General features: G+C 35.3%; 1 protein-coding gene and 1 pseudogene across 1 annotated transcript; one reads left to right on the top strand and one right to left on the bottom strand.

Moving 5' to 3' along the window:
* Positions 1–1,765: 1,765 nt before the first annotated feature.
* Positions 1,766–2,734, top strand: LOC127689823 (olfactory receptor 867-like; annotated as a pseudogene).
* A 14,970-nt stretch (positions 2,735–17,704) lies between these two features.
* Positions 17,705–18,655, bottom strand: LOC127689404 (olfactory receptor 7D4-like). Its single transcript, XM_052189044.1, has one exon. It carries the CDS (start codon positions 18,641–18,643, stop codon positions 17,705–17,707), a length of 939 nt encoding a protein of 312 aa, XP_052045004.1. The 5' UTR covers positions 18,644–18,655.
* Positions 18,656–21,043: the final 2,388 nt, after the last annotated feature.

The following is a 21,043-nucleotide window of genomic DNA, read 5'->3' as shown; positions in this document are numbered from 1 at the left end:
GGGATAATCCTGCCCCAGTGTTTCAAAACTCACATAATGACCATGATGTACAAATGCTGTATCTGTCCTTTCATTGGTGGTTCAGTCTCTGGGATTCCCAAGGGATCAGGTTATTTGATTATGTTGGTCTTCCTGTGGAGTACCTATCTCCTTAGGGGCTACAATCCTTCCTCCTCCTCCTCATCCTCCTCATCCTCCTCCTTCTCTTCTTCTCTTTTTCTTCTCTTTTTCTTCTTCTTCTTCTTCTTCTTCTTCTTCTTCTTCTTCTTCTTCTTCTTCTTCTTCTTCTTCTTCTTCTTCTTCTTCTTCTTCTTCTTCTTCTTCTTCTTCTTCTCTTCTTCTCTTTAAGAGTCCACAAGCTCTATCCACTGGTTTGCTGTTAGTGTCTACATCATCTGAGTCAGCTGCTACATGGAGCATCTCAGGACAGCCATGCTAGACTTCTGTCTGTAAGCATAACAGAGTATCATTAACAGGGTGAATGATTGATGCTTGCCCAGCAGATGGGTATTAAGTTGGACCAGTTATTTATTGGCCATTTCAACAGTCTCTACTCTATCCCCAATCTCTGCATTTCTTGAATACAGGATAAATTTTGGCCAAAAATTTTGTTAGTGGGTTGTTGTCCCTATCCTGTCTGTCACAAGAGGAAGACTCTTTAGGCTCCACATCCCTGAGATTGTGAGTCACAACTATGGACATCACAGATTTTGGGAGGACCTCCTCCAGCCTAAATCTGTCATTTCCTAAAGATGTCTCCTACACCCCTCATGTCAGTTGAAGATTTCCATTCATTCTCCTGACCATCTGGCCATCTACAGTGCCCCTCTTCAGACCTGACACAGAACTCCTCTCCCCATATTATTCTCTCTTTCACGAAGGTTTCTCCCTCAGTCTGTCTTCTACTGCATATCTATGACCTCTTCCAAGTGAGACTCAATTATCCTCTCTTGTGCCCTCCTTAATTTCCTACCTCCTTGCATCATTGGAGTGTAGCATGGGCATCCCAAAATATTCTTAATGATAATTATATCTCACAAATATAAGAATTCTCATACTTTTCTCAAGTTCAGACAGATGATAACTAAAACACAAAATTATATTAAAGAAACATAACAAAACATTTGAATTTCTCAATCATACTTTAGTATTTAGTTTTGGAAATTTGTGTACCCAAAATAATTTTTATAAGTTGGTAGATTAATATGAACAATAATAGTCTAATAATGAGAGCAAACACCCATTGAAATACACTGTTCACAAGGTATTTTTAAACTTCAAACATAATAATTGCAAGAACCATGAATTTAGAAAACTATTAGTGGCTATGAGATACAACCCCTAGAGAATATAGTTAGAAAACTCATTTAGTGAATATAATTAAGCTATAAAAATAAAGTATTACAGTTATAACGAAAAGGAAATAATTTACTTCAAATGTTTGAGAGTGTTTATTAAAGGATAATTATCTATATAGATTCATATAGAAAAATTATATTAACAGCAGTTAGAGGTGATAAAGGAGAGAGATAGCTGAAATAAAAATAATAATTGCACACATTTAAAAACAGTAAAGAAAAATCACTTAATTAAGTAAATGACAGTCATTGTGAGAATGAAATATATGTTTTCAAGGATTATTTTGTGACATGGCAGTGGATATTATTTGAAAATTATCCTTAGACTATCGTTTGTATATATGAAAGTTATATGGAACAAGAGAACAACACACTGATATCAGAATTCCTCATTCCATATCTCTCAGATGATCCTCAACTGTAATCCCTTCTCCTCAAACTGTTCCTATCCATATACCTAGTCACAGTGCTTGGGAACTTGCTCATCATCCTGGTTGTCAGCTCTGACTCACTTCTCCACCACACCTTGTATTTATTCCTCTCCAACCCATCCTTTATTGACATCTGTTTCAACTCAACCACAATGCCAAAGATGCTTGTGAACATGCAGACACAGAGAAGATATCTCCTACATAGAATTCCTTACACAGGTATATATTTTTAATAGTTTTGCTGGAAGGGATAATTTTACTCATTTTAATGGTATACCTTTGCTTTGTAGCCTTCTGTCACCTTATCAGTTAAACAGTTATCATGAACCTTCGGTTGTATGCCTTTCTGAGTCTGATGCTTTGGATCATAATGTTCTGGCTCTCCCTGATTCACATTCTATTGATGAATAAATTGAACTTCTCAAGAGGTACTGAAATACCACATGTATTGTTTGAACGAGATCAAGTTCTCAAGGCATCCAACTCTGAAAATCATGTCAATAATGTCTTTATGTATGTGGTGACTTCCTTACTGGGTGTGATTCCTGTGACAGGAATTCTTATGTCTTATTAACATATTGTCTCATCCTTATTAAGGATGTTCTCTACTGTGACAACGTACAAAACCTTTTCTACTCATGGTTCTCCCCTCTGTGTAGTCTCTTTGTTCTACGGGTCAAGACCAGTAGTTTACTTCAATCCTTTGGAACATTTTTACTGTGGAACATTTTTCCAGGAGAAGAGTGATTGCTTCATTGACCTATACTGTGATCAGCCCCATGTTGAAGCCATTCATCTGTAGCCTGAGAAACAAGGTTATTAAAAATTGCCCTTTGAAAACTTTTTAACAGAGTAGCCTCTTGTCCATCATGGATAAATGACATCAGAACTAAATTCATACTGATAACTCTAAGACAACATTATAAACATGCCTTTTCTGAGTAATTTTGTATCATAAATCACATCTAATTTACACTACTCTGATAGCATAAGTAACTTCATCTTTTTCCTTTTTTTTTTTTTACAAGTGTATCTTAATTCCCTATATATGGCATTTAAAATTTATAGTAGTTCTTGTGGGATTTTTTGACATTTTAAACTTGATGTGAATTATGGATTATGTCATCAGAGTCCTATATTCTTTTGGAGGGTTAATGCTCTTCAGCTTAATTTGATATTATTGTTTTCCCTAAATGATATGTTATGAAAATACTAACATCAATCTTGTTATTGTTTCAGTTATGTTATTATCATTTTTTATAAGTGACTTCATGTTTGCAATTGTTATCTGTTTTCATCAAACACTTGGCCAGTCATGTTAGAGTGACTTTATGAGTGTAGCTTTTGATATTACCAAGAGATATGCCACAATCTCACAGTATCTGATACTTTTACTCTCATAGTATTTCCTTCTCTTCCATAATGTTTCTTGAACTTTAGGGCAGAAATATGTACTGCTTGGTTTTCTTGTGATCCTGACCCAGGCTGGACTTATCACAGAGAAAGGAGCTTCAGTTTGGGGAGGTGCATCCATGAGATTAGGTAGGGCCTCTTTGTGGGTGGTACCATCTTTGGGCTGGTATTCTTCAGTTAAGAGAGCAGACTGAGCTAGCCAGGGTAGTCAAGTCAGTAAGAAACATTCCTCCATGGCCTCTGCTTCAGCTCCTGCTTCCTGACATGCTTGAGTTTCAGTTCTGACTTCCTTTAGTGATGAACAGCAACGTGGGAATGTAAGCTGAATGAACTGTACTTCCCAACTTGCTTCTTGGTCCTGATGTTTTTGCAGGAATAGGAACTCTGAGTAAGGCAAATTTGTATCAGCATAGTGGGGTATTCCTGTGACAACCTGGCCATGTTTTGTGAGGGACTGTGGAAGAACTTTGGAACTTTGGGCTAGACGATTCATTCAGTCTTAAATGCTCTGTGGGATGTTGTGTTGGAGCTTGGAAGACAATGTTGAGAACAGTGCATTGCCCTAATGCTTGTGAAATTTCAAAATTTCATATGAAATTTCATAATTACATATGAAATTTCATAATTTCACAATGGTATGCTTGAGAAATTTCAGAGGGAAGATTAAAGACTCTTATCAGGGACATGTTTTGATTGTGAAGATTCTGTGGTTTTGGTTAGCTGCCACTGAAGAATCAGCTGTGATTAACAAGATACCAGAACCACTAAAGCAAGCCTTTGTGTTACTGGAACTATTGATGCTGGTTAGTCAGAGCTAAGAAATTATCAGTGATTATGACGAGACCAGCATCACTGAAGTGAAATCACTGGGAAGTGTTTTCTGAGAGCACAGAGGCTGTGTTCCAATGAACGCCACAGTTTTACGTTGTGCTGTGTCTGAACTTGGTACTGTGTAAGAGTTACCCAGATGGTATTGGTTTTGAAGACACAAAGGCTTTATAAAGAACAGCTGCAGCTCTGTACTGTGAGAGGCCATCAAAGGCCATTTGTGAAGGAGCAACCTCAGTTGCAATTGATGGCCCAGAATTGAAGGCATCATGTAAAGAAGTTGAGGCTTAGCACTATGAAGAGAGCCTATGAAAGGCTATTGGTGAAGCCTAGTTACAGTGGAAGACAGCAGTGTTTTGGAGATATCAGTGTCATGAGATGACTACAAAGAACAGCAGCAGCAATGGAGTACAGTCATCTGGACTCTAGATAGCAAGGTGTGTGCTACAACGGGCAGAGCTGGAGAAGTGACCCACGTCCATGAGGGAGCCTGGAAGATCATGAGTTGGATCCCACACATTGAACCATTGGAGTTTGAGTTTTGCTTTTGGTTGTGATTGTGCTCTGATATTTTTCCCTCTTGACGGAAGAAAGTATTTTAGTGGAAACCACAGTTAAGAGAATTTGAATTTTTAAAAGACTGAATATTAAAAGATATTGGACATTTTAAAGAGATTCAATGTTTAATGTGTAAAGACTGTGGGAATTCTAAAGTTATGTAAATCTTGGGGATGAATAAGAAAATAGGGGTTGAGGCTTAATAGTGATGTGTGTGTTTCAAGTTGACAAGGGGTCAATTGTACTATCTGGTTTTGTGTGTCAATTTGACACAGGCTGGACTTACCACAGTAAAAGGAGCTTCAGTTGGGGAAGTGCCTCCATGAGATCCAGCTGTGGGACAATTTCTCAATTAGTGACCAAGGGGGAAGGGCTCTTTGTGGGTGGTACCATCTCTGGGCTGGTGTTCTTGGGTTCTATAAGAGGGCAGGCTGAACAAGCCAGGGGAAGCAAGTGAACAAGAAACATTCCTCCATAGCCTCTGCATAAGCTCCTGCTTCCTGACCTGCTTGAGTGTCAGTCCTGACTTCCTTTAGTGATGAACAGCAATGTGGGAATGTGAGCTAGATGAACCCTTTCCTCCCTAACTTGCTTCTTGGTCATGATATTTGTGCAGGAATAGAAACCCTAAGACAGAATGTTTTGCATATCTTTCCACTAGGCCTGTGCTCCAGAATTGATATTTCCCTGATGGAGATTTTCTATAATGGTCTCTGTTGGTTGGAAAGAGACATTTCTTTGATGAGGAGTGAAGACTACACTTAAATGTAGGTAGAAGGACAAATTCTTTATAGATTGTTATTAGGTATTATGATTGTTTAGTAAGCTAGTGGTACAAGAATGGGTGGGAGGGAGGAGGAGGAGCACCCTCATTGTATTATGCAAGGTATTATGCAAACTAATGGTACCCTCTGCGCCCATAAAACTTGGGGGTAGCTAAACTGAAACTTTATCAGACATCTGATTCTTACTTCAGGGCCATCAAATGCATTATCTAATCCTTATTTATGAAGAAATTATGCAAGAATTGCTAACTCATGCCGCCAGGCCTAAACACATGGCTTTCTTACTTTTATAGGATAATAGTAATCCATTGGACTTAGGAACCAAAAGCCTTGGTGCAAATCCAAATAAAAGTAATAAATGCCATAACATCTTCAATTGTAGCAATTTTTCTTACACTCATTATTCCAATCCTAGTGTCCATAACTAATCTATCCAGGTTCATTAACTTCCCAATATATGCCAAACTATCTATTAAATTTTCCTTCTTTTTAAGCCTTTTAAAACTAATAATGCTCTTCTACTACAATGCAGAATATATAATTACCACTTGACACTGAATCACAGTAAATTCCTTCAAAATAACAGTATGCTTCAAAATGGATTATTTCTCAATTATATTTCTGATCATAGCACTATTTGTAGCCTGATCTATTATATAAATCTCTTGATGATATATACACTCAGACTCCAATATCAATAGATTTATCAAATATTTGTTACTATTCACAATCACTATACTAATCTTAACCTCAGACAACAACCTATTTCAACTATTTTTTGGATGAGAAGGAGTAGGAATCGTATCATTTCTTCTCATTGTAACATGATTTGGACGAGCAAACACAAATATCGCAGCCCTCCAAGCAATTCTATATAACCAAATTGGAGATATTGGATTTATCCTAGGCATAGCATGATTTTGCATCAATATAAATTCCTGAGAACTTCAACAAATTTTCTTCACCAATAACAGCTTAATCCCACTCCTTCGGCTACTAATTGCAGCGACAGGAAAATCAGACCAATTTCGTCTCCACCCATGACTCCCATCAGCTATAGAAGGGCCAACACCAGTCTCAACCCTACTACATTCAAGTACTGTAGTAGTAGCAGGTATTTTCTTATTAGTACGATTTCACCCCCTAACATCAAACAATACCACTCTTATAACAATAATACTATGTACAACCATCTGTTCCCTCACCCAAAATGACATCAAAAATTGTAGCATTCTCCACATCAAGTCAACTAGGCTAAATAATAGTTACTCTAGGAATTAACCAACCATACCTAGCCTTTTAACATATTTGCACACACACATTTTTTAAAGCCATGTTTTTCATATGCTCTGAATCAATTATTCACAGCCTTAAAGATGAACAAGATATTCGTAAAATAGATAACACAATTTGAAGTGTATATAAAAAATGATATCCAAAAATAAATAAATAAATAAATAAATAAATAAATAAATACTAAGCCATTTTCATCATCCTGCCTAACAATTGGCAGTCTAGCCCTGGCAGCAATACCATTTCTAAAAGGCTTTTACTCAAAAGACCTAATCATCGAAGCTATTAACACCTGCAATACTGATGACTGAGCCCTACTAATCACACTAATTCCCACATACATAACAGCCATTTATAACATGCTAATTATCTACTTGATCATCATAACTAAACCACGATTCCTACCATTAATTTCAATTAACAAAAACAACTCAGATCTCATTAAGCCTATTAAATGTCTAGCATTTGGCAGCATCTTAGCTGGATTTTTCATCTCATATAACATCCCTCAAACCAACATCTCAATCCTTACAATGCCATGACACTTAAAAACAAGAGCTTTATTAATCTCAATTCTAGGATTTCTAATAGCTCTAGAAGTTAATAACTTAACACTAAACTTCTCCATAAATAAAAAAATCCATACTCATCATTATCAATATCCCTAGTCTACTTCCCACTAATCATTCACTGAATCCTTCCTATTTAAACCCTAAGCTCAAGCTTCAAACTATCACTAAACATTCTGGACTAGAAAAATCTATTCCAAAATCTACTTCAACTATGTGCTCCTGTACATCAAAATTGTTAACTAATCAAAAAAGACTAGTCAGACTATACTTCATATCATTCATAATTTCCCTGCTACTAATAATTACACTATACATTATTTGTCTTGAGTAATTTCAATAATAATAAAAATTCCAGCAAAGACCACCCATCCACTACCATCATTCAAGTAGCCAACTGTACATTGACACAATCCCAATTCCACCCTCTAACATTACAGCCACATCATCAATTTCATACATCAACCAATCACCTACACTGTCAAAATTAATTAACTTCACTTCATTATACTAATCAAGCAAGTACATAACAAACAGCTCCATTAAAACCCCAACAACTAAAAAACTAAAAACCAACCAATTAAAACCTCAAGTCTCAGGATACTCCTCAGTAGCTACAGCAGTAGTATAACCAAACACTACTATTATACAACCCAGATAAATTAAAAATACTATAAAACCTAAAAACAAACCACCAAACCCTAAAACCATTAAACAACCCACAAACCCACTAATAATTAACCTAAGTCCCCATTAATAGAAGGTTTAAAGCCAACCCAAGACAACCAGTCAAAAATAATAAACTTTAAACAAAAATATAATTAGTCATTATTTCCACACAGCATTTAACTGTGACTAATGATGTGAAAAATCATCGTTGTAATTCAACGAGAAAACCTAATGACAAACATCTGAAAAACACATCCACTATTCAAAATTGTTAACTACTTCTTCATCGACCTCCCTGCTCCATCTAACATCTCATCATGATGAAATTTGGCTATTAGGCATTTGCTAATCATCCAAATCATCACAGGCCTACTTGTAGCCATACATTATACATCAGATACAATAGCAGCATTCTCATCAGTAACACATATCTGTCGAGACGTAAACTGTGGATGATTAATCTGATATATGCACGCAAATGGAGCCTCAATATTCTTTATCTGCCTATTCCTCCATGTGGGATGAGGGATATATTATAGATCATACACATTCATAGAAACATGAATTATTGGAGTCATTCTACTATTCGCAGTAATAGCCACTGCATTCATATGCTATATCCTTCCATGAGGACAAATACCATTCTGAAGGGCAACAGTAATTACAAATCTACTCTCAGCCATTCCCTGCATCAGAACTACTTTAGTAGAATGAATCTGAGGAGGCTTCTCAGTAGATAAAACTACTCTAACACATTTCTTCTCATTCCATTTCATTCTTCCATTTATCATCACAGTTCTAGTAATTGTCCATCTCCTGTTTCTCCACAAAACCGGTTCAAATAACCCAACAGACTTAAATTCAGATGCTGACAAAATTTCATTCCATCCATACTATAAAATCAAAGATATTCTAGGAATTTTTATAATAAGCATATTCCTGATAACATTAGTACTATTCTTCCCAGACCTCCTAGGAGACCCAGACAATGACATACCAGCAAATCCACTAAACACCCCACCACATATTAAACCAGAATGATATTTCCTATTTGCTTATGCAATCCTATGCTCTATTCCCAACAAACTAGGCAGAATATTAGCCTTAATCTTATCAATCTTAATTTTAGGCCTCTTACCATTTCTTCATATTTCAAAACAATACAGCCTAATATTCTGCCCAATCACCCATACATTATGCTGAATTCTAGTAGCAAGCCTCCTAATCCTAACCTGAATTGGAGGAAAACCAGTAGAACACAAATTTGTTATCATCAGACAACTAGCCTCCATCAGCTACTTCTCCATCATTCTCATCTTATACAAAACTCAGGATTCATTGAAGACAAAATACTAACATGAAACCTATGCCCCGATAGTATAAATAAATTACTCTGTTCTTGTAAACCAAAAATGAAGAACTATCTTCTCAGGTCATCAAGAGGAAGGAATAACTCCCCAACATCAACACCCAAAGCTGACATTCTAGTTAAACTACTTCTTGATGTACATAAATTTATATAGTACATTAGTACATATATGTATAAAGTACATTAATTTATTTCCCCTAGCATATAAGCAAGTAAATCATATTAATGAACTAAGACATATACTTAATAATTATACATAAAATATATACCCACATGGCCATTATTCTAATTACATTATCATTAATGCTCAAGGACATAACTGTGTTATCATGCATACACCATTAAGTAATAAACTCTTCTCTTCCATATTACTATCCTCTTCCACATTTGATTTATATTTTTACCATCCTCCATGAAACCAACAACCAGCCCACCTTCTCACATGTGATTGATGACTCTCATAGTATCTATACCTTGCTTAATACCTGTAGGTACTATGATGTTGGAACAGGATCAATAACCACTAGATTACTAAACTAGTGGTACCCTCATAGAGGAAGTGGGAGGAGAGATGGGATAGAGAGTTTCAGGGGGAGGGGGCAAAAAGGGATAACATTTAAAATGTAAATAAACAAAACAACCAATTAAAAAAGGGTGCAATAGTGGCACATATATTTTTGTGATAATCCCAGTTCATTCTTAACTGCTAAACAAAAAGAAACCATACCCAGTACTGGAAATCTAGCTAAACATACAGTGCTAGTGTGGTCGTAGTTTCTTAGTCTTATAATTTCTCATTGAAGGTTCTGAGATTGTGGTATAATGTACTTTAAGCCTTATACTTATTCTTATATTTAATGAGCTACTTTGTTCAATAACAGACATTTGCACAGGAATCCCAAGTAGCTGTTTGGTACATAGCTATTACAGTAGTAGTAAATTGTTATTACACTTCTTAAAAAATTAACAGTTTGTTTATATGCTTCTTAGAAATTCGTAACTTCTTAGGAAGTTATGTCACTAAAGAATGTCATCTCTTTTAGCTGTTATCTAACTGCCAACACACTTTTGGCAAGCAGTTTTACCAATTATACAAACTGTAATTTTCCTTGAGTGCTATTACATAATTGTCATATTTAATGTTTATGAAATATGCCTTTGAATGTGTTTTTAATAATGTTACAGCTTTTTGTTTTGAAAGGAATTTTTGTATTTCTAAGTACACATGCACAATATAAAAGTTCTCCTGAAATTATTGCTGTTTACATGAAATCTGCTCTTTTTTGATTAACACCTATTTTTCCAACTTCCCTTATACTCTGATGGTCACTTTAATCTGTATGAGGTATACTATTTAAGATCCACATATAAGCATGTTATATTTGTATTTTTGGCTGTTTGTCATTTCATGTAACCTAATAACAACTGATTTATTCATGTTGTAGCAAACATATTGTTTTATTCATGTCTATATCTTTTTGGCCTTAGATATGTCAGATTTATCTATATATCATATAATAAACATTTGCATATGTCTGCACACCATTAAAATACTTCTATAAAGATAATGACAATATACAAAATCTTGATGTATTAATTAATATCCATTAGATAGACATGCATAAATGAAAGTAACATCCCTTATTGTTTTGTTGCCAACAACATGCAACTATTTGTTATATTTAATAAATATTTGCTGTGTATAATGTTTTTCATAACTTTAAAAGTTATACACCAATATTCTATTACATTTTTTAATTTGTATTACCTTTATGATTATTGAATTAGTAATACAGTTCTTCTTCATCACACTTGGTAACTTTTTGTTGAAAGTGTATTTTATTGGATATTAGAATAACAACTCCTACTTGTTTCTTGTGACCATTTACTTGGAAGACCTTTTTCCATCCTTTTCCTCTGAGATAGTGGCTATCTTTGTTATTGAGGTATGTTTCTTGTATGCAGCAAAATGTTGGTATCTTGTTTGTGTATTCAGTTTGTTAGCTTGTATCTTTTTATAGGTGAGTTGAGAGATATTAAAGAAAGATAACTATTGGTTCCTGTTACGTTTGTTTTTGTAGTTGGCTTTATGTACTTGTGGTTCTCTCCTTTTGGCTTTCTTGTGAGATGCTTAATATCTTTTCTTTGATGTACATACTTTCCTTGTGTTGGAGTTTTCCTTTTAGTATCATCTGTAGGGCTGGATTGGTAGATACCATTTGAATTTGGTTTTCTCCTGGGATATTTTGGTTTCTCCATATATGTTGATTGAGAATTTTGCTGAGTATAATAGCCTGGCCTGGCATTTGTGTTCCCTTACAGGGTGCATGACCTCTGACCAGGCGATTCTAGCTTTTAGTGTCTCTGTTGAGAAGTCTGTTGTAATTCTGATAGGTCTACCTTTGTATGTTACTTAATCATTTCTCCTTTCAGCTTTTAATATTCTTTCTTTGTTCTGTGTGTTTAGTGTTTGATTATTTGATAATGAGAGGATTTTCTTTTCTGATCCCATTTATTTGATGTTCTATAGGCTTCTTCTATATTTATGGCTATCTCTTTCTTTAGGTTGGGAACATTTTGTCTGAATTTGGTGAAGACATTTTTAAGTCCTCTGATCTAAACAAATCTTCTTTTTCCGCTATTCCAAATATTCTTAGATTTGGTCTTTTTATTTTGTCCTGAATTTCCTGGATGTTTTGGAATAGGAGTTTTTTATGTTTTGAATTTTCTTTGACAGTTGTTTCAATCTCTCCTAAGATATATCCTGCACCTGAGATTCTCTCTTCTATCTCTTGTGTTCTGTTGATGATCTGTAATTCATGACCACTTTCCTAGGTTTTCCATTTCCAGGTTTGCCTCCATTTGTGTTTTCTTTATTGTTTTTTGCTTCCACTTTAAGAAAGTGGACCACTTTATTCAATTTTGTCAACTGTTTATGTTTTCTGTATTTCTTTGAGGGATTTATTTGTGTCCTCTTTAAGACCTTCTAGATTTTTACTTGTCTTTTCTGTATTTCTTTCAGTGAGTTATTCATATCCTCCTTAAAGGACTCTATTATCTTCATGAGATGGAATTTTTAGGTCAGCTTCCTGGTTTTCAGGTGAGGTGCACTGGTGTACTCAGGGCTGGTTGTGATGAAAGAACTGGGTTCTGATGATGTCCACATATATTGGCATCAATTGCTTATGGTCTTGCACTTGCCTCTTACCTTGTGTATATCCCTAGTGTTTGCTGGTCTGGTGACTCTGTCTGGAGTCTGCTTCTTTTGTCTCTGTGTTGCTTCAGGTGTCCTGGTATGCCTGTGACCCTGGCTGTGGCAATCCTGCAGTGGGGCCTTCCAACTTGGGGGTCTTCAGTGGGGCAGAAAAGCTGCTGATCTGCTGCCCTGGGTGCATTAGATCTCCTGGGAGGCTTTCAGACTGTTGCATTTTCAGAGGAGCAGTAAAGCTGTTGTCCTGTATGAAGCTGTTCCCCAGGGGGGGCCCTAGAGACTGTAGTTTCTATTTTTCTGTGTCCAGCAGAACTCCAGGGTGACTTTCAGTCTGTTGTGTCAGTTGACCCATTTGCCTTAGAGCCCGGGGGAGGTCTTCAGATTATGATGTTGGTTGCCTAGTTGATCAGTGTTCAGAGGAAATCCCGGAATGCCTTCAAGCTGGGTGTCTTCAGGGGTGCAGACAAGCTATTGACCAATTGCTCAGTTGCCCTGAGTGCAGTGGATCTCCTGGGTTGCCGTCAAGCTATGGTGTCAGTTTCCTTGAGTGCAGTGGATCTCCTTGGAAGTCTCAGGCTGTTGTGTCAGATGCCATGTGTGATGTCCTGGGATGCCTCAGGATATGGTATTTTCAGGGGAAGAGATTACCTAAAAGTCTGCCTGTCAGAAAGGACAAGCCAGAAGGGGAGTGGTATTCAGTGGGTGGGGATTTTGGGGAGTGATGGGTACTGAGTCCACTGGGCTCCCAGTGATAGCTGTGGGATTTCTGGAGGATTCTTACCAAAATCTGATATTTGTTTTATTTTCTTCCTTTGTGACAGTCAATTAGCAACATAGGGACCTAGTTTGTGGCATAAAAATTTTTTTAAATATTTTTATTGCATGTTCTCTTTATTTACATTTCAAATGTTATCCCCTTTTCCAGTTTTTCCCCTCCTAGAAATCCCCTATAGCATCACATACTCCTACCCACTGCTTCTACCAAAAATTTTAAGAGAAAAGTTAGAATGTGGAAGGAATGAAAGCAAGGAGCAGTGGTCAGTCATCATAAAAGCAAAGGTCAGTGGAGAGCCACTACCTTAATATTTCTGGCCTTTTAAAATGTATAGTCTCTAAGTTAAACTTCAACAGGATGAGATTTCTTAAATACAGGGTGTACTTTGAGGGTTTAATCTGTGACTCATGTACGACAGGGTTGCTTCTGAAATAAATGTATAGCTTTAGACATGATTGCAATTTTCTGGGAAATTTTTCTTAGTCATTTACCATTTAGTCTCTGCAGAGACTGTCTGTGCATTCACAGACTCTGCAGAATTTGTTGAGAGGCCTTCTAGTGTCCAGATGGTTTCTTCAGAGACTAGCTTAGGGCACAAACTAGAAAACCAACTGTGCCAGCAGGAAGGGGATTTTCTTTTCTGGGGTCTCTTTCTTTGTCTTAATTGCTTTTTTTTTTCTTTTTTTTTCTTTTTTTCTTTTCTATATTCTTTGCTTACATTCCAAATGCTTTCCTCTTTCTCAGTTACCCCTCCTCATATGTCCCATAAACCTTCTTCTTTCCACCCATTCTCCAATCATCTCCCTCCTTTTTCTCTGTCCTGGTAATCCCCTACAATGCTAGATCAAGCCATTCCAGGATCAGGACCCTCTCCTTAATTCTTCATGGGAGTCATTTGATATGCTAATTGTGCCTTGGGTGTTCAGAACTTCTGGGCTAATTAATATCCACTTATCAGAGATTGCATTCAATGTGTATTCTTTTGTGATTGGGTTACCTCACTTAGGATAGCATAATGAACTTATGGGTAAAGAATTGTTTCTTATGGAATTAACATTACAAATTAGGGACCAGAAAATGAAGCGGGTCTCTATTCATTTATTTTCACTAATGTATTTCCAGAATTCAAACATCCCAGCATCATAATCTTGCTACTAGACCCCATTTATCTGTAAGCCACCACCTGATGACAAAAATTATTGACAATTTCTGAACTGCCAGGAATATATTTTTATGACTATGGGTTAAATGACTAACACTTACATGGCAGAAATTTGACACCTGGAAACTGCATTCAGAACAGGTCATGCACATCTCCCAGAACTGTAAACTTGACAATCTCCTCTCCTTTCCATGGCGGTGTTATGTTCCAGAACATAGTACATAAAAATACAGTCACAGAGTCCATTCCTGTGTGGTACTAGAAAAGTTGAAAATAATTGCTCAGCTCCCACTTTTATCTTACAGCATAATCAATAATCAATGTTTCTTGTAATAGTCTACAGTGTGAATTCTCTTCATTACTTTTCTAAGTACAGTATTAACTGATTTTCAATCCACCACATTTCTTACTTTTACTTATGCTCTTTGAAATATCTGAGTTTTTGTTAAATCACTATCTTTTGGATATTAAAAGAAGAGGATTCATTTGAGATCATAACTGAGCCTTTAAGTAGAAGAGAGAGAGCTTCAGTGTCTTTCCAAGCTACCTGAAAGGAGAGCTTCTCTCTATTTGCTGTTATTCTTGTTCCAGAAAACAGAAATTGTTAAGTGCTTCCAAGAACTAAAAACTTAACATCACTAATGATGTTATACTTTTAGTAATTTTGAAAATAACAAGTCCAATAAGAAATCAGGAGATTTAAACCTCTACAGCCTATGATGTGTCAGTGACCTGAGATGGAGGAGACTCACAGAAGTCAATGCTGTTTACTTTTGCTGTTATAAGGCCATGCCTTATAACCAGACAGGAACACTTTGGAGGATTAGACCACCAACCCACCCACAAAGCTTTTGACCAAAACTTGTTCTGTTTAAAACAAAGGCATGGGCACAGATGAAGCAAAGACTGAGTGAATGGCCAACCAATAACCCATTCAACTTGAGACCCATTCATGGGAATCATCAATCCCTGGCATTATTAATGATACTATATTACACTTGCAGATGGAGCCTAGTATATCTACCCTCTGAGAGGCTCCACCCAGAGTCTAAGTAAAACACATGCAGAGACCCACAGCCAAATATTGAGCACAGCTTTTGGACTCTTATGGGAGATTTGGTACAATTATTGTCTACTCAAAAGCAGGAACAGACTCCACTGGAAGGTGGACATAGTCAATTAATCTGGGTCCAAAGGGGTGAACAGACACTGAGCCACCAACCTTAGTCTTGGTCTTGACCAAAGCCCCTGGCACATATATAGAAGATGTGCAGATCAGTCTTCTCATGGGTCCCCAACAGCTGTAACAGGGCCTTTCTGTGGGATCCATTCCCCTAACTGGTCTGTCTTATCTGGTCTAAGTGGGAGAGGATTAGCCTAGCCTTGTGAATATTTGATGCGCCAGGGTGGAGAAGAAGGGAAAGGGGTTTGGTGGAAAAGGGCCTCTGCGAGGGTTTGACATGAAGGGACATCAGCAATTGGGATGTAAAATGAATAAATAAATTAATGCTGAAAACCCAGAAAATAAAAAGTGACTAGTAAATAAAAAATGGTTATTACTCAAATGGTTATATATATGAGCCAACTCTTTTATTCTTGTACATTTATTCCAAATAATTGATCACATTCAAGATATGATAAGGACAGATGTTTGTCAGATGCATTAATAGAAAATTTTTATAATTATGTATACAAACATAGCAGAGTTACTACAAACAAACAAAGATATCACATTTGGTAGCCAATCTATATTCTGGTTCAATCTTCATGTAATTACTCTGCTCCTAGTTAACATAGTTACTATTAAAACTAATCTATTTAAAGTTTATAAATAAGTGGTAGAAATTAGTCATATGCTTATCATTGTGAAAAATGGATATATAAACTAATATACTCGATCACAGGCATAATGATTAGTTATGTCTAAAACCTATAAAACAAGAAGAAATTAGATAATAAAGAAAAAGGAAATGAGGGCAAAAAGAAAATAGAAAATTAGTTCAGATAAAAGGAAAAAAATCAATGGTTTCAAATGAATAAAGCAATGTTTCTGAGTGTCTCTAGTTATTATATAACTTAAAGCAAGGTGGGCAAAGTCCTTTCAGATTTCTCTTTTTCATATTAAAAATTCAACTGTTATTACAAAAATTGGGATAGTGAATTAATGCCTTATGAACACACTCAGGGTCATCTTCCAGCTGCCCATTTCAAATTAGTACTTTCCTTTCAAAAATTACATAAAAGAGAGAAAACATTTTAAGGAAATTTTCCTAGAAGAATAGATTCAAATGTTTAAAGAAGAAAGAAGAAATTAACTGTATCCTGTTACAGTGATAGCTATGATTGTTTCATAAGAAGGTATAAATATAAATAAATTCTGATGAAAATATTAATATTCATGAAATTCATTTTAAATTATAAAAGTACTTTTGATTTGTAGAGAGCCTTATTTGGGTGCCATGCCACCTGGCGGAAACTTGACATTGACAAAGGTGAAGTTTCTCTCACAGCCTTTGAGCAGGAATTCCTGGGTTAGCTATAATCCCCTCCACCTAGGGTGGAGTGCTCAGACCATGGTGAAGCCCATTGTTCTTCAAGGAACTGTAGTTTCCTGAGAAACACTAGCCACTTGCAGAGCAACCTAACCTGTTCTGCAGAGCATTTCCAGCCTTTGGGGGAAGGATTTTCCCCACCCTATTCCCTCCCTACATATTTGGAGACCCCCATTAAACTTTCAGCCTTGACCAGAAAACCTTTTGTCTTGGATCTATATTCTCTCTTGCAAGACCGTTCTATCCCCAGCTTTCCTTCCAGGCAACCATGGAAGCAACTGTGGGCATATGTGTCAGTATATGCATGCCATAGATTACAGTTGAAGGTCAGAGGTCAAATTTGTGAAGTTGATTCTCTGATTCTACCTTTACACTAATACCAGATATTGAGTTTATGTTAAAAGAGCTGCAAGCTCTTTACATGCTAAGCCATCTCACCTTCCCTTAAGCAATATGTTTTGAGGAAAACTACATTTATTCATATATAGATTCCTTAGGGAAACTTCAAAACATCAGAACTGTCTGAAAATTTTATGTCAAACTTTTATATTTCTTCATAAACTATAAGGAGAAAAATTAAAAGATAATTGATTGGTTTTTAGGAAGAAATCAATTAAAATATGTAAAACTCAAAACAATGACAGTACTAGAAACTTCAAAGATCCAGGGATGACAAGACTCTGCATATTGTTATTTATAGTAATTACCTTTCCTTTGATATCAGTGATGTGTCAAGGACAAAACTTAACTCTTCTGAGGATTCTTACCAAGGCTCCCTTTACATCTTTATTTCTCAAGCTGTAGATAAAGGGGTTCAACATAGGGGTGACAACAGTGTACATTATTGAAGTGATTGTATTTCTCTTGGATGAATGGGCTACAGCAGAACTGAGATGAACTACAAATCCTGTTCCATAGAACAAGGATACCACACAGAGGTGAGACCCACAGGTGGAGAAGGCTTTATACTTATTCTTAATGGAGGACATTTTCAATAAGGCAGAGACAATGTGAAAATAAGAGAAAGCTATCCCAATGACAGGAAACATTCCTAGCAAAGCAGTAACAAAATACAGAAAAATGTTATTTATCTTGGTATCAGATCGGGCCACCCTGAGAAGCTCAGTGAGTTCACAAAAGAAATGTGGGATTTCAGTGCTAGTAGAGAAAGTCAGTTGTTTTATCAATAACATATGAATCAAGGAGACCCAGAACATAATGATCCAAGATAAAAGAACCAGAAGGCCACAGATTTGAGGGTTCATGATGACTGTGTAGTTAAGTGGGTGACAGATTGCCACAAAACGATCATAGGCCATAATAGTCAGAAGAAAATTATCCATTCCAAGAAAATTATTAAAAAAATATACTTGAGTAAGGCACTCTGTGTAAGATATCTCCATGGTGTGTATGTAAATATTCACCAGCATTTTGGGGATGGTAGTGGAGGTTAAACAAATATCAACAAATGAAAGGTTGCAGAGAAAAAAGTACATGGGAGTATGAAGGTGTGAGTCACAGCTGGTGACTAAGACAATGAGAAAGTTTCCAAGCATGGTAACTAGGAACATGAACAGGAATAGTCCAAAGAGTACAGATTGAATTTTAGGATCTTCTGAAAGTCCAATAAGGAGGAAATGTGTTATTCCTGTATGGTTCTCAGCTTCCATGCAGGTTGCTTGTTTTCTGAAAAAAGGAGAAAATAAAAGGATGCTCATTAAATGGTCAGGTATTAATTCTCTCAGCCTTGTCCCTAGGATGGAAACATTATTCTCTATGTGGTTTTACACAGAGTGATATGACCTTCATAGGCAAGGATCAATCTGTTCTCTTGCAATGCTTAATTATTCAATCATTTCTAAATAAGTAGAAATATCCCATTTACTATCAACTCAATAATTTTAATTCTTCTGTATATATCTAAAGGCAGGATGTTTTGTGTCTGTTTCTTTGTTTTGCCTTTATATTCTTCATTCAAAGTAATGGATGATGATTATATTTTCTTTCATGTTCTGTATAATTTTTTGTTTTATATCTCTGTCATAAGGACTGTATAGTTTTTAAATTGAAATATTTATTCTCTTTACTGAAATGTCATCATTATACAGTAGTTATCTCTCTTAGCCTTTCCTTTTTTCCTTTTACACATACAGTAATTTTTTTCTTTTATACACTGAATAAACATTTTTATTGGGTTGTGACATAAAAGTAAAATGGTAAAGAGTGAAAGGATTGGGAAGAAGACAAAAGAGTATATTTGACACTGATAAAATGAAAGTATGGTACACTCAAATGTTATAGTGAAATCATATCTTTCATAAAATTTATATACACTAATAAGTTTAGTATGCAGCTTTGGATAACATTTTTATCAATATATAAAAATTATTCTAGAAATGAGAATTTTCACTGAAGAATACCATAATTTTGTGAATATTGACTAGAAATTCCTTTTTGATATATATTTTTCTATGTTCAGCATAGAGTTTACACAGAATTTATCATTGGGAAACTTGAATATTATTTTCTGTGACTTATCACATGAAAATACCAGTAAGGTCACAGTTTTGACTTTGATGAAATTATTTTTATATTCTCTACTATAATTTTCTTTATTGGAATGCAAAAACATTACATATATATACATTATGATTAAAGAATAAGATAAAACATTAAGAAATAATTTTCTACTATAATTTCTGAGACTAAATGTCATTTCTAGAAGCTTATCATTAAAGAATATTGCCCTTTAATTAAGATGGTGATTGTGAGTGGTATTATGATAATTATAAATTTAATCTTCCATTAACATTTTGATTAAAACACTGGATTTTATGTGAATGAGTTTGCCTACAATACCCTTTTATTTACACAACAATGTTTGGACGAATGCTTCCAAGTATATATAAATATGTGGTGTACATAAATGTGATAAATAAATGCACACCATTAAACATAAAACTAAATATTTAATTATTATTGTGTGATATTTATGTTTTTGATTGAAAGTAAGCTACCTGAAAGTAAAACAAAAAAGAGTCTTTGAATAAGTCCTTGAAATTAAAAGGCAAATATTTGTATGAACTAAAGAGAATCCAGGAAAGTTTCCACTAAATTAAACATCATTATTATGCTTGCTGACTTTCCCCTAATCGAAAAAAAGAAGAAAATCATTAGAGAGAACATACATCCATAAGTAAGAGGTCGCTCTGAAATAGAAAGGATTTATTTGTGAGGAAAATGTATCTCTGTTAATCATTAAAATGAATAAATATTTTGGCAAAAATATACAATGTATAGTTTGCCTATATGACTGCTGTCTTGTTTAGGAGGAGAACTGAAAGGCTAGTGTAACCTAAACCAAAATAAGAAGAGCAAGGATCTGTGAATCGGGAGAGTTTCCTTAAAGCTTTATTTTATATCCCTCTCACATTGGTAAATCCATATTTATTTTGATGCTACAATAGCACAAGGGATATCTCAATAGTGTTTGTATAGCATCTATAGCAGACAATATTGTTACAAAAATTATAAATTTTGTCTCATTTTCTGTGATTTCTGGGAATTCAAATGAATACAATTATGTGTGCTGATCCTAGAACACTTATTTGAAATATGAAACACATCAGCCTCAAACTGTCTACACAGACAATGCAAGTTCCATACAATCTTCCTGAATATATATAAGATACATAAATATGCATTAGAAGTATACTAAATTTAATTCTCGGCATTGTGACACAAAAAGATGTGTTTCAGATTACCAACCTGAATACAATTATATTTGTATGAATACAAAAATACAGAAATAAGTAGTCTAGCTCGTTAAATTGAATAAAACCAAGATTTAAAGAAGAGCAATTGATTGCAACTCAGGGGATATAAGCTTTATATATATAATCTCTGATTATTACTGAGAAACAAGCATAATTTATATCCCAGTATATAAAGTAACTGAATAAATTAAATAAGAAAATGAAGGGCTATTTTCTGTCCTAATAGAACATGACTACTTTCTAATCATATAGGGGATACTACAAGAAATCCTAAAGTATTTGTGTTAAGTCTAC

The sequence above is a fragment of the Apodemus sylvaticus genome, chromosome 7 (assembly GCF_947179515.1).
Source record: "Apodemus sylvaticus chromosome 7, mApoSyl1.1, whole genome shotgun sequence".
Taxonomy (NCBI): Eukaryota; Metazoa; Chordata; class Mammalia; order Rodentia; family Muridae; genus Apodemus; species Apodemus sylvaticus.
Note: the sequence above shows the minus strand (reverse complement) of the source record. Positions and strands in the feature narration are given on the sequence as shown.